The sequence below is a fragment of the Cyanistes caeruleus genome, chromosome 4 (assembly GCF_971803275.1).
Source record: "Cyanistes caeruleus chromosome 4, bCyaCae1.hap1.1, whole genome shotgun sequence".
NCBI lineage: Eukaryota > Metazoa > Chordata > Aves > Passeriformes > Paridae > Cyanistes > Cyanistes caeruleus.
The window spans coordinates 11,925,342-11,938,719 of NC_141704.1; the positions used below are offsets into that span (position 1 = coordinate 11,925,342).

Sequence of the window (13,378 nt, forward strand, 5' to 3'; positions counted from 1 at the left end):
TTTCTGTTACTGTGGTAGCCAAGGCTGGTGATGTGACACACAAATGCCAGTAGGAAGAATGGGATAAACCAGTGATAAGCTCTCATTAAAAGTAAAATCTGAACAATTAGAGTTTCACCTTTAGCTAAAAGGACAAAGGTAACTTTCTTCAACATCTCCCATGTTATTTTCTTCTCTGACCACAATATTTTGAGTTTCTCAAGTCCTTTTCAAATCTATCTGCTGTTTTATGTAAGGTATTTTTTTTTTGTGCCAGAGATTTTAAAAAATTGGAAAAGAACCAAAAAGCAAAGTTCACTAACACCTGTGAAATATGTAAATAGCAAATGTATTTGCATAATTAGCCTCCACAAAATAAGGTGTATTCTTAGGCAGAGTTATACAGATTTTCTGTAAGGGTCACAGACAAGCACTTCAATTTATATTCACAGGCTACCTTTCCTCTGGAGCATCACCCCAGGTTTTCAGCACAGATACGCATTAAAGCAGGAAAGATTTGTCAGACAGCATTATACTGATCCATAATGTGTAACTACAAAAATACCACTTTGCAGAAAAATACTAAGGCCATCAGGGTTTCCTAAATTTGATACTCATGGAACATAAAAAGAAATATTAGGTGTCTAGCACTGAATGCATTACCACCTGAGGGTTTTTTTGGCATAGTCTACAGATAAGCAGAATTTTCCCGCCAGTGCTTGTTGGCAGAAGAGCTACAGTTAAAAATTAAGGATTGAAAATACTAAAAATTGAAGGAAGTTTTTCACATAATTGGTACTACCACTTTTTTCAGACAGTGTTTTCCTGACCAAAAAAAAATGCCTCTAACATTTTTTCCCATTTTTTCTCATTTTTAATCTGAAAAGAAATCTCATTTTGGTTATGCTTTAACATCTGTGTACAGATGCATATATATGCTGAATTATGATAGCACTAAATACATAGCATTCTGAAGTATTGTATAAAGAGGCTTTTTTATGGGTAAAGGGTTTTTTACTGCAAACTAGAAAATCAGGTTCTAGTTTCAAACCTTCCTTGCACTCAGTTTACCATCTCTTTCAATATTTTCACATACCAGTTAGTGCCCTTTGTGTCAGTAAGTCATGCCTGCCTTCACTTAGTAAATAAAAATGTTGGGAAATTGCAAATTAAGGTCTATTGTCATCAAACTACTCCTTGATCTAGAGTATGAACAACTGAGGTAGAGGAAGGGAATTTCTCAAACCAATTTCCAAACAGTCCATGCTGGTGTTTTGCTTGCATCTATTGCTACCCTAAGCAACAGCATGGAGACTGTGTAAGAACTTTTATTACTAAATGAATATAATCCTTTCTTTTTAATAAGAGATGATATACAATAAAAGGAGAGGAAATTTAGCAGACTAATGTCAAATGGTTTTGTATTGTTCGTCACTGCAGAAAGAATTACCATGACAAAATGGATTTGTTGCTTATATGAACTGACAGTGAAACCAAAAGCATTTTCAAATGGAATTATGAGTGTATAATCATCACAGTACCAAGGATGTAAAATGATTTTGATTTCTGGATTGCAAAGTAGGTCCCTAATGACCTCTGCTAATATGAAGTGTCAGTTTTACTGCTGATGGCAGTGTTAAAGATGTGGTGTTTCTTTCTCTTTAACAATTTACACTTTACTAAAAGATATACAAATAGATTTTGATCTACAAAGTGGCAGTGTGTACTTAAGAGTCAAAGTAAAAATTTAAGAGAACTGACTTGTAGGCATAGGGGAGTTGGCCACAGGTATATGAGACAAATGGATGCTGCACCACCTATGAGCTGTGTCAAACTGCTGCTTGCACATCTTTGGGAAGAACACTGCAGCATAACCACACTCATTCTTCTCACTTGTGAAATTCCTGTTTACTTAAAGCATGGCTAGTACTGAGATGCTGAAATATAGATGTTCCCTTGTGCTAGTTCTGTTCTATGTATTCAGCTTTCAACAAAGACTGATCCAGAAAACAACAGAATATGGAAAACAAATATTATCAAAAACTGTCCCTACCTTTCATCAGCATAATTCTTCCTCCAGAGAACACCAGTGGTTGCACTGGTATAAATAAAAATACCATTATGTCATGTTGTGGGTAAATGTGCTCCTATGGCTGTATCTTGACAGCAAAGATTCCCTCTATTTTCACCATTGATTTCATATAAATCAGGATTCTGTCCCATCCCCAGGATGTGTCCCAGGTCTTATTTATTGCTAGTCTATTCTCACAAATATTTTACAGTTTTCAGTTTAAAATTAATGAGTGAAAATGAAATAAATCTATGAATGTAATTTATTTTAGACTAAACAAGAAGGCAGGTATGCAATATTTTTACTGTTCTATCTTCTGATATCAAAATTATTCTTGGCTTTGCATTCATCTGATATGCAAAGAATCATAGATTGCCACAGAATGGTTTGAGTTGGAAGGGATCTACTTCCAATCCCAAGTCTTGATGTATGTCAAGATTTCTCAAAATGCATAGCTGCATGCTCATCCTTCAGAGCACAGGGTCATCATCATGGTGGAGATTTATTTTAATTATAGTTATATACAAATAATAGTTCAGAAGATTTCTTAGTTTTACTTTCCTGATTCTTGTTTCTAGGACAGGTTAGCTGAACTAAAAAAAAAAAATTAAATCAGTGAATTTAACAAGTATTTTATTATACTTTCAAGCTCTACTTTGTAAGTACTTCATTCCTATTTCACGTGGAAGACTACAACTATTCATGGCAATGCAGCTGCAGAAGTTCAAACAAAAAGGAATCATAGGGAGAATACAGAAATCTTATGTCATGGTTTTAAAACTTTCAGCACTTTGAATGCCTCTTCATGGTGGCAGTGTTGGATAGACTTGTCTCTTTGCCCTGACGTCCCCAAAATTTCATCCTTCTACCTCATTTCCTGTGAGGTGGAGGCAGGACATCTAACACATTGAAAAAAAAATAAACAGCAAAAAAACCCCACCCTATTAAAAGTTTATAAAAAGTCAAAATTAACTGCATAATAAATAAATTGAAAGTTTCAAATTGCCTTGTGTAAGGTTAGTTTCCTATAAACCTATCTGACAGATTAAAAACAAAACACAGTAAGGTCTCTCAGTATTCTGTTAAAATTACCAGCTCAATTTATCCTTAGCAGATAGAAGGCACCAGGATATGTACAAATGATGTGCATTCTGCTCAGCTGAGGACCAGGTCCAGCAGTCCTACTTCCTCTGTTGGAAGTTGCTTTTCTGTAGGGTCTTTGAGCACAGAATTAGGTGAGTTTTGAGAAAAACTCCTTATCTCTGCATTTGACAGATGGAGACAGTGCTAATTCCATTCCTCTATGTTAAAGGTTCTTTACAGATCTTTCCTCTTTTGAAGTTTTCTACTATCTGCTAACAGTTTGCTTGTCACATGAGCACAGCTATTTAGAGGATGTATTTCATTTTCCAAAGTGTTAGTGACATTATCACAATTATGTGTGCTACACAGAGACCCATACTGCTGACAGCATATTCTTCCCAATATGAGCATTTCTTTGCTATGGTTACCAAAACCAAAAATCTGTACCTTATCTAGGCTTATCTTTCTGGTGATCAGACATTTAAAAACTTCAGGGCTTGATTCAGCATCTTCAGCATAACACAATTCCAATTTTCATGGGTGTGAATTCCTAAACTACAGTGAAAACACATGCTGGGTGCTGCATGGTTGATTACAAGATGATAATTAACACTGTGAGAATCTACATGAAGTTCTGCAAGGCAAAGGAACAAAAGCTTTATCAGACTTCATGAGGTTAGCTTTGAAGGAAACCACCTCATTGACAGGCAGTTTTGCTTGACCCCAAATAACAGTTCCCAAAAAAAGACACTGCTAACTTACTTAAAATATATGGCTGGCTGTCTTAACAGAGCAAGTTGTTCCCTAATTGGTCACAGTTTGAGAGTGGTGGTGATTCTTTCATTTTGCTGCTTGAGGCCAGTTCTGGGTGATGTTAGATTGATTGCAAGCAGAAATGGAAACAGAATGAACCAATCTTACCAATCTTACAGCAGTTCCGAAGAGCAATTCCAGCTGAGTGGCCAAGAGAAAAAGCTTATGTTCAAACCTAAAAGCTTATTGAGACTATTGAGATGAAATTGCTTTCTCTACATTAAAATGACTTTGTCTCTTTTAAGAGCTCCATTAAAATCTTGAAAGGCTGTGAGTAAAAAAAAATCATTTCTCCAAGTTTGCAGTGGAGCAGCATCAGTTTCAAAGGTTTTGGTTTTCAGGAGCTGTGCTGGTGGAATATTTTACATTTAGATAGCATGTCTCACCTGAAGGATCCCAAATCACTGTACAAAATCTGAAGTGAAGGAATTTTCTCCTTTAACCAGCCAAGTAAAATCATGCAGCCACCTATAAAGCCAAACAGCATAGTGCACTTGACACAACACAGATAGTAAACATAAATGCGACAGGAGCACCAAATCCAAATGGATGTCCCCATTTAGTGGACCTGGATTTGGACAGGTCAAGGCTGTTATCTAAATATCCTTACAAAAAAAACTTAAGACATCTCTATTCTTGACAGACATCTTTTGGAAAATATCTTTGCCCTGCAACAGCCATTTCAGTATTATCTCAAGTGAACTCTAAATCACTCAGCTGCTGCCATGGCAGCCCATGCTGCCTTTAGGAAGCAGTCGGCAAGTGGCTTTAGTCTAAACTCATTCAAAGTGGTACACAGCCTCTCACAGAGGAAATGCTATATTATGTTTCTCACCACACCCTTCTGTCTTAGGAAGATGGTATATACTCATAAATTGCATCACTCTCCTACAAATGCTGTTGTGAAAGACCTTACCTCCTTTGCAGCATGAAATATGCATAGTTTACATATTACAGTCATATAAATGGGATACCTTATTTGCCCTTTTTTTGTAGGTCAATAGAAGTCACCTCTAGTTTGGAATGTTTTGCAATTCACTCTTGGTGCTGCCAAAATAATAAAACAGAAACTCTTGTTCAGAACTTTTCAAAATTAACAAAGGAAGCATGACTGAATTCAGCTATGGACTCATACAGATCCTTCTAATGCAAGCAAAGTAGTTTTATGTGAAGACAGTTATTTTCTGCACTTCATATAGTGAAAAACAAATACTTTGAAACTACCTGCATAAAATGTTAAAGGGATTTATGTGCATTTACCTTCATTTACAATCATTTGTTCACATTGGCAACATACATCCCCCTAGAAAACTCTTCTTGATGATAAAAGACATTTTGCAATTGAGTTGTATAAAAGCAGGGGTCAAGTCATCTGAGGTCAAGACATCCAAACACACCTTTTAAACTTCCCCTTTTATTGCTGTACTTGAATAAGCAGAAATATTGTCACTATTTTTCACAGTTTTAACCAAACTAAAAATTTTATATTCATCAGAACCTACATTGTGTTAAAGAAGCATTACCACCTCACCATCTTTTTCACTTTGCATGGAAATAGCCAGGGAGGTCTTAATCTAGCAGGAATATGTACATGTACCACATGGAAAGTAACGAAGGAGGGGAGGAGAAAACAAAATTTCAAGGAAAATAGAAAATGCATTTTAGTAACACAAAACACAGCAGAGAAATTGATGCTGCATCTTTAAATAACTTGAGAAATGTATTTCACCTTTAATTCCCCATTTTCCTATTCAGAACAAGTGCTGCCCAGGACTGGTTTTCGAGTGGATTCCTCTGGCAAGTATTCTTCAGCCTTTGTTTTCTGTAAACTAGTTGTCCTTCATTTTATGTTTTAGCTATTCTTCTTTTTTTAATCATTTCTCAAGATGATGGCCAGTCATGACTGCCCAGTCACCATTTTATTGTGTATGATCTTTGTGGGGTTGTAGAATGCCAAATCTTTTTATAATAGTTTTGCATTTTGAGCAAGGAAAGGTGTTTCTCTTCTCTCAGACACTTTTCATTATGTTTTACTGTGTTTTATGTGTACCTTCATATTAGTGTTCACTCTTTAGCATTAAAGTGTATCTCTATAGCTCTTGCCCAAATCAAAGATTAAGCTTTTTTTTTATCTGAATTTAATTCTATCTTAATTCTATCACCAATTCCTTGCTCTCACACTTGTGCTGTAAAAATGTAAAAGCAAAAACTTTTAAAATAAGGAGATTTTTGGGGTGTTTGAGTCAACACTAATTTTGTAAAATGGCAATGGACTTTTTTAAAAAACAGCAATATTTGATTTCCCAGTGTTATCATGCTAAGTGAACTGTTAAAACAGGCATCCCATACAGAAAAAAAAAAAAAAGCGCTGTTTTGACAATCCTATCAAAGTTTTTCTAGTCCTACACAAGTTGGAGTATCCTAAGTCCTACACGAGTTGGAGAACCTAAATTAAATATAACGTTGGACTGGTTTTGCATAACCCAGTAGGGTTTATACATTGAATAACTCTGTTATCACAGCAGTTCTTTTTTCTTTTCTTTGATAATTTTCATATTGAAGTTTTTATTTGCCAGCTTTCCTCTCTACAAATATCAAGAGGGAATATGTATGCTGTTTTAAAAAGCTACTCACATTGCAGAGCAGAAGATCCATGCCTGTTTTCAAGCTTTTCACATCTTTCAAGAGCATCTGAAACTCAGATGAAGTTATTGTAGTTTTGTGTCAATCAAAATTCACAATTTATAATTATTTGTATCAAACAAAAATCTTCACCATCTTCAGTAAAGGAGTCCAAATTAGGGTTTTTTTCAGTAGGTATCTGAATTCACCCAGAAACACTGTAAAATTATTACAGCAATACACTTCATCTTTCCTTTAATTGCAATATATAGAAGAATATTTTTTAATAAAAAAAAACATATCAACATTTACAGGATTGTCCTGAATACCACATTTATTACTGTAAAATCACATAGCATTTGTTCAACTTGTCTCACACAGAAAATTAATTAGGCATTTTCAGGTACATATTTTCTCAACATTTAGGAAACAACTGTATGCATGCCTATCAGTGTGTAGTTCACCCAGTGATTCAGATTAATATGGTGCAGAAAGGTAGCTGGGAGTTGATAACCACATCTTCACCCATGAGATCTCACTGTTATTCAGTAACAGTCTGTTCTGCTACCATTACATTTAAAGCAAATCCCCATCATTCAGGAACCAGAAAGAATTTCCCAATGCTCTTTACTGTCCTCACTGTGCTGCAATGATCAGATCACAACTTGTCCAATACCATTCTCAAATTCATGGGGGAGCCAGCTGGTTTTATAGCCTAGCAAAGTGAATTGATGTGAGTTTTTTTTCTTCCAGGCCTAATTAACTGTTAAGAAAGTTTTCCTTCAGACAAAGAGAAGAAAAAAAGTGGTATGACTATAACAAAAAAAAAGAGAATGAAGTTACTAGCAGGCAAAGTTAAAGTTCTTTTTCTAATATAAAGGTATAGAGGCAAGGAAGGACAGGGAGCATTATCATTCTGGCAGAGGATAGCCATATTACATGAGCAAAAATATTGACTTTAAGGTGAAATTCTCCTTTCAATAAAACTGGTAGGAAACATGTCATTAAGGTACATGAAGCTGACTGGAAGGATAAGCAAACTGGAAAAGACAGTGTTAATTCAGTATTGGCTTGTCTGCAAGCCTATTCATTACTTCTTACTTGTCACGAACCACAAGATGCTAATCTAGGTTAGCAAGAGAAAACAAAAGGACACATTTTCCATAATGAAGTTATATTAACCAACAGTTTGTAGTATATTGCAAGTCACAGGAGTGTCGTTTTCTGTAAGTACAGGTAATTTTCTTTCTATGATCAACTGAAAATCTGCTCCAGCAAGAAAACACAAAATTTAGTCTATCTAACAATCCTTTGTGAGGAACAAAAAAATACCAGAATCCTGGAGAAGCAAGCACTTGAGGAATATCAGTTGAAATGTAAGCATTTACATGGGTAAGAATACTAAATCAATGTATATTCAGGAATATTGAAACTACTGCCACATAATCATAGGGGCTTTTAGTAAATTTACCAAACATGAGCTCCTGTGGAAAAGCACAAAATACTGAACAGCTTACCTGTCTTTCAGAAACAAGAAAAAAGGATCTCAGCAGCTGTAAGGCTTTAGAACATGTTTTTCATTAAAGACTAACTGCCAATATGGGGATAAACTGAATACTATGCAAAGGGAGTGTAATAAAGATGGTTGGTCGGTCTAACCTGGGAACTGATTTTTTACACCAAACAAGTGATATGTGCTTAATTAATCTATACTTTACATTTTACAAAATGCCAGTTATAACTGTAGCACATCCATGTTAGCCAGGAAAAGAAATGCTTAGCATGAAATATAAAGATGAATGGCTAGAAAGCAGCTAAGCAATTCTACTAGAATAGTCTGGACTGAAAGATTAATACTGGAGAGCCTTGCAATAAGTCTTCTGTCTTATTTCATTAATCACTTAAGCACAAAAACCAAGGCTAGAAGTCAGGTCCACTTTCAGCAATGTAAGTTCAGGGATCTATGGTGTAGCTTTCTCCAGAGCAATGGAAAGGTGATCAGTGCAGCCAGTGGAGTCATGTCATACCCAACTTGAAAGCTGCAACACAGGTTTGTGTACCAGGCAGTCACTGGAGATACTTTGATATTAAGATACTACTGCAAGGCAGGTGACCTAGTGACAAAGGCCACAGACAAGCTCAGTTGGCAGCATCCTCTTTGCCTATGTCTTTACTGCTAATATCTGTGTGTTGTTTGCTTGCAGAGGTTTGCAATAACAGGAATCTAGACTTGATGACCCAGGGATCTTTTCCAGTGTTTTGCTTCCTTAGTGGGACAGAAAAGAACATTATTTTTTAAGAGTAGTTTTCAGTAGTTTTGTGTTGGCAGACAACAGGTTCCACAGAATTCCAAGTCTTTGTAAAGGAAGGTTTTTCTGAATGAGCATTGTAGCCCAGTCAATTAACCCAAAGGTTTCCAAACTGTATTACAGCTCATAGAAAAGTATGCCTCTATATGGTATTCTTTAGACTAAACTTTTTAATGTCTTATGGCTTATCTATTCCATTCTAAATGGGGTAGAAAAACAACATCTTTTACAAATTAAATAATACCCCTTATTTTAGAGTCTGTTGTTAACACTGCTTTGGCTTAGCTTTGTCAATGTATCTGAGGGACATTTTCATCTCAGTTTGCCAGAGCAAGTATTCTTCACAACCTGATATTCTTATATTTTCTCATTGGATTCCCAACTGTGCATATTCATTCACTTGTGCACAATAAAGGCAGTGCTCAGTTTGTGACAGACTGCTGGAGACAGTTCCTTTGAGTGTTAGACCTGGGTTACAAATGGTGATCACACTGTGTCTGTCTACAAAACCATCTCCCTAGTGCTAAGCTCTGTCTTTGTAGGCACAGCAAACCAGGTAGAGTACTGTTTGTATCTGAAATTCCTTTGTCTCTCACAATTACCTAATTATTTGCACTAAGCTAACATACTGTACACACCCAGAATTTATTTGCTCCTTAGTTTTGAGTCACATTAAATAAATGGGAAAAATCAGTATAATAACCTGTTTGGCTCTGTTTGGGTTTGTCTTCTCAATACATGAGAAGCAAGTTGGTAAGGAAAAGTAATACCTTTATTTTACCAATTGAAATATTTATGATTCAGTCTCACTTTCAGCAATACAAATTGTTGAAATAACACACTATGTTGCTGTTTACAGAGGATTTTTATTGCACAGTTATAGTATAGAGCCAATGCATGTCATTCTGTATGTCTTTGCAATAATACCGGACTGAAAAAAATCAGGCTTTAATCCCAGACTACACCTGGCAAGTGTGCCAAATTCCACAGTTTATGAGGTCCCACTGATGGCTCTGAGGGGAGATCTACAGGTGAGTGCTGCTGAAGTTCCATATTTCAGCCATCTGTAATCCCTCCCTTCCTGAGGGAACAAGGCACAACTGGAGATACTTATGAGCAGTTTGCTGAAATAAGCCATATCATCCCTTTTTTCTCTTGGGGTTAGCAACAAGCTGACACTGACCAAAAGCTTTTGTGTCACAATGTATAGACCAGAGTGCAATCCATAGGAAAGACCATTCCTGCCAATCACTGCTTTAGGTGATGAGCCTAAAGCATCTCTGAGCATGCAAAGAGATAGTCACAACAAACAGATAGCTTCTTAGTCTTCTAAATGCTTACAGTTTCATTTTATAATATTTAAATTATTATTATTACTATTATTATTATTACTATTATTGTTATTACTATCCCAGAACACTGTTGTTTTTTTTTTAAGTGAAGCTAAAGACACTTTTATAAGAAACTGATTTTTAAAAGACTCTATATTCCTCAACTGATACATTACAGCACATAATATATGTCTAAAGACAGGTTAGGCAGGCATATGGAAACGCAATCTTATTGATTCATAAAGCTGTTGAGACTTTAATTGAGTAGCATTAAGGAGTTCAAGTTGATGATGTTAGTTTTCAATTTAAACTCTGAGACTGAGAGGTTTATAATGACTATTTTCATCAAAACTCCTTATTGAGGGTATTACCTGGAAGTGGAATACTTAAAAGCTACATTACATAAAAATGCATATATATCTATATATCTATATGTATTTATATCTATATATCTAGATAGATATAGATATAGATATAGATATAGATGATATAGACGATATAGATATAGATATAGATATAGATATAGATAGATATAGATATAGATAGATATAGATATAGATATAGATGATATAGATATAGATGATATAGATGATATAGATATAGATATAGATATAGATATAGATATAGATGGATAGATAGATATATAGATATATAGATATATCTGGGTTTGGAACTTAAATGGCCTGTAATGATTTTCATATTTTGTGAGTGGGACTGATGTATCTCTGTCTCCTATTTCAGTTTATTCTTTGTAGGATTTAATGAACTGCAAGGAAAAGACAAATTAAAGACCAGAGGTGGATGAACAGCAGTCCATTATCCAGTCAGCATTAGGAAGAAGACACATTTTTAACCTCTATTTTGGACAGCGTTTTCCATGCTGTTCTTCTGTGGATGTATTCTAGTTTGGTTTAGTGTATTCTACTGAACATAACCATCCTCCAAGAGACACCTATATTTTCAATTCTCCTCCTTGTCTGTGGCCCATTTGTTTCCACCAGATCCAACCAGGATGCCATAAGTCACCGGCAATAAACACAGGGTGGGAGGGAAGTTGATGCAAATTCTCAAGGTAAGACCAAAATGCTTTGCTGAGTGGGATTTCTCTTTAAACCAGGTCCAGATTACAAGGAGCTGGATGTTCACCTTCGGAGAATGGAGTCTGGGTTTGGCTTCAGGATCCTGGGAGGAGATGAGCCTGGGCAGCCTGTGAGTTAGTTCTTCTTGATTTTCCTTTTCCTTACACATTCTATGATCTGTATAAAGGGCAGAAAAATATTACGACATAACTGAACCCAAATGAACACCATGTTAAGGCTACCAGTAAAATTACTTTTATTCATCCATAGAAAAAGACAGGCTGTTCACATCTAAAATGTGTTACAGAGAATTAAGTTAGAATAAGAAGGCATTAAGGTGGAAAGAGAGCATTGCTCATCCCATTACTGCAGAGTATGACCTGGCATCTCTTAATCTGGACTTTCCAAAATCAAGTGTAAGCAGAAGATTCCAAAAATCCAATTGTGTAAGACTATCCATAACCATGTTCAGAGTAGGCAACGTGTATGTAAAATGTATGAGTGTGGTTAAAAGACACAGTCAACAATGCAGTTCATTTAAGGGAACAGAAGATCTCACTAGGGAGTGATAGTCAATGTTCCAGGTTAAATGACAACATCGTGTGAGGCAACAGACATAAAAATGATAGCTTTACACCATTAGGAGGGAGGAACCCCTGTGAGCAAATAACAGGTAACAAAATGAACATAGATTCTTTGTTAATAAAATATAATATAAAATAAACCATATGCACAATATTTAAAAGAAACAGTGAAGCAGCCCAGAAAATAAGGGTCAAATGTGCATGACACACTACAAATGTGTACACATTTTGATGAATTACTGATCCATCTAAATACTATAATTTTGAGAGCAAGCAGAATTAGTACTCTTTCAGAAAAACCCTGATGGCGTAACTATAGTCTGACAGCTAGGACTGATCTCAAGTCAATAATGATAGTGCTTTATTATCACCATTTTAAGCACAGTCTGAGACCTGTGTTACCACATTTCTGAGATAATGTATAATTAATTATTATATTTGTATATTCCCTAGTCAATGATATATATATTTCATATTCAAATTAATACAGAATAGTATATTTTTCATTCAAGCCTTAAGGTTAACCAGCACATGGCTCTGAGAAATTAAGACGTTCTTATATTTTAAAATTGTCAATATCTATCAAAGTACTGATAAATCTTAAAAATTTACTGATGTCTCCCATAAAAAGAAAAGAAGGCAGTGTATTCTAAAAAATATGCTTAAAATGCTGTTTGAAATTCAGTCTAGTTTAGAATTAGCATTTTCAATGGTTTTTCAAATATAAAGTATAGCTGCTCAGGACTCCAAGACAACATTGCTTCATCCTTTACACTTGAAGTGTGCCTGAAGCCCATCTGATATGTAACTTCCTTCTGTGCAGCGTGTCCCAGTGCACAAAAAATGAGGCCACTGAGCCACCATCTGCACATTTTCCAGCTAGGCATTTTTCCTGTCCCTTCTGGATGGCCCAGGCAGTATAAGTTCTCAAAGTACACCTGCTGGGTGAAGCCAAAAAGGAAATCTGTGAGGTGTTAGTGTAAATTGTCCATTTTATCTTTTTAGACTCTTAGGAAATGGCAATAGAAAGGCACCTTTAAGACCAGATTGGATGAAGCTTTGAGCAACATGGTGTTGTGGAAGGTGTCCCTGCCCATGACATGGCAGAGAGATTATAACTAGAGGATTTTTTATGTCCTTTCCAACCCAAACCATTCTATGATTCTATAAAGATTTGGAAATCTCCTTCTAACTGCTCTGCACCATAATGTCTAATGGCATTTCCTGTCTCACAGGAAAGTGTCCAAGGCTGCTCAATATTTTGTGAAAGACTCTCTTGGTGTCTCCTTTAGTGCTTTTTTCATTACAAATGGATAATTAAGCAGTCACAGACTAAGTGTCTGACTGGCTCTGCTTGTTGGAGTTTTATGACAATCTCATGGGGAAAAGTGCAGCTCAAATGCCTTATCCAAAGGATTATTACTTATATAAAACTGAATTATTTCAATCTAAAGGACTAAGAGTAAACTCATGTAGAATATCTGATATTCTGGTATTTCATGTCCAT

General features: G+C 35.6%; 1 protein-coding gene across 21 annotated transcripts in view; it reads left to right on the forward strand.

The window, feature by feature from the left end:
* MAGI2 (membrane associated guanylate kinase, WW and PDZ domain containing 2) overlaps window positions 1-13,378 on the forward strand; it is a 706,446-nt gene that overhangs the window by 624,357 nt on the left and 68,711 nt on the right. For 18 of the 21 annotated variants that reach the window (XM_086886645.1, XM_086886637.1, XM_086886634.1 and 15 more), the window contains one exon: window positions 11,326-11,417. In XM_086886645.1, the coding sequence (XP_086742771.1) occupies window positions 11,326-11,417 (92 nt within the window). Of the gene's footprint in view, window positions 1-5,701; window positions 5,744-11,325; window positions 11,418-13,378 lie in introns of all 21 variants that reach the window. The other 3 variants (XM_086886631.1, XM_086886636.1, XM_086886649.1) reach the window with 1 other exon arrangement.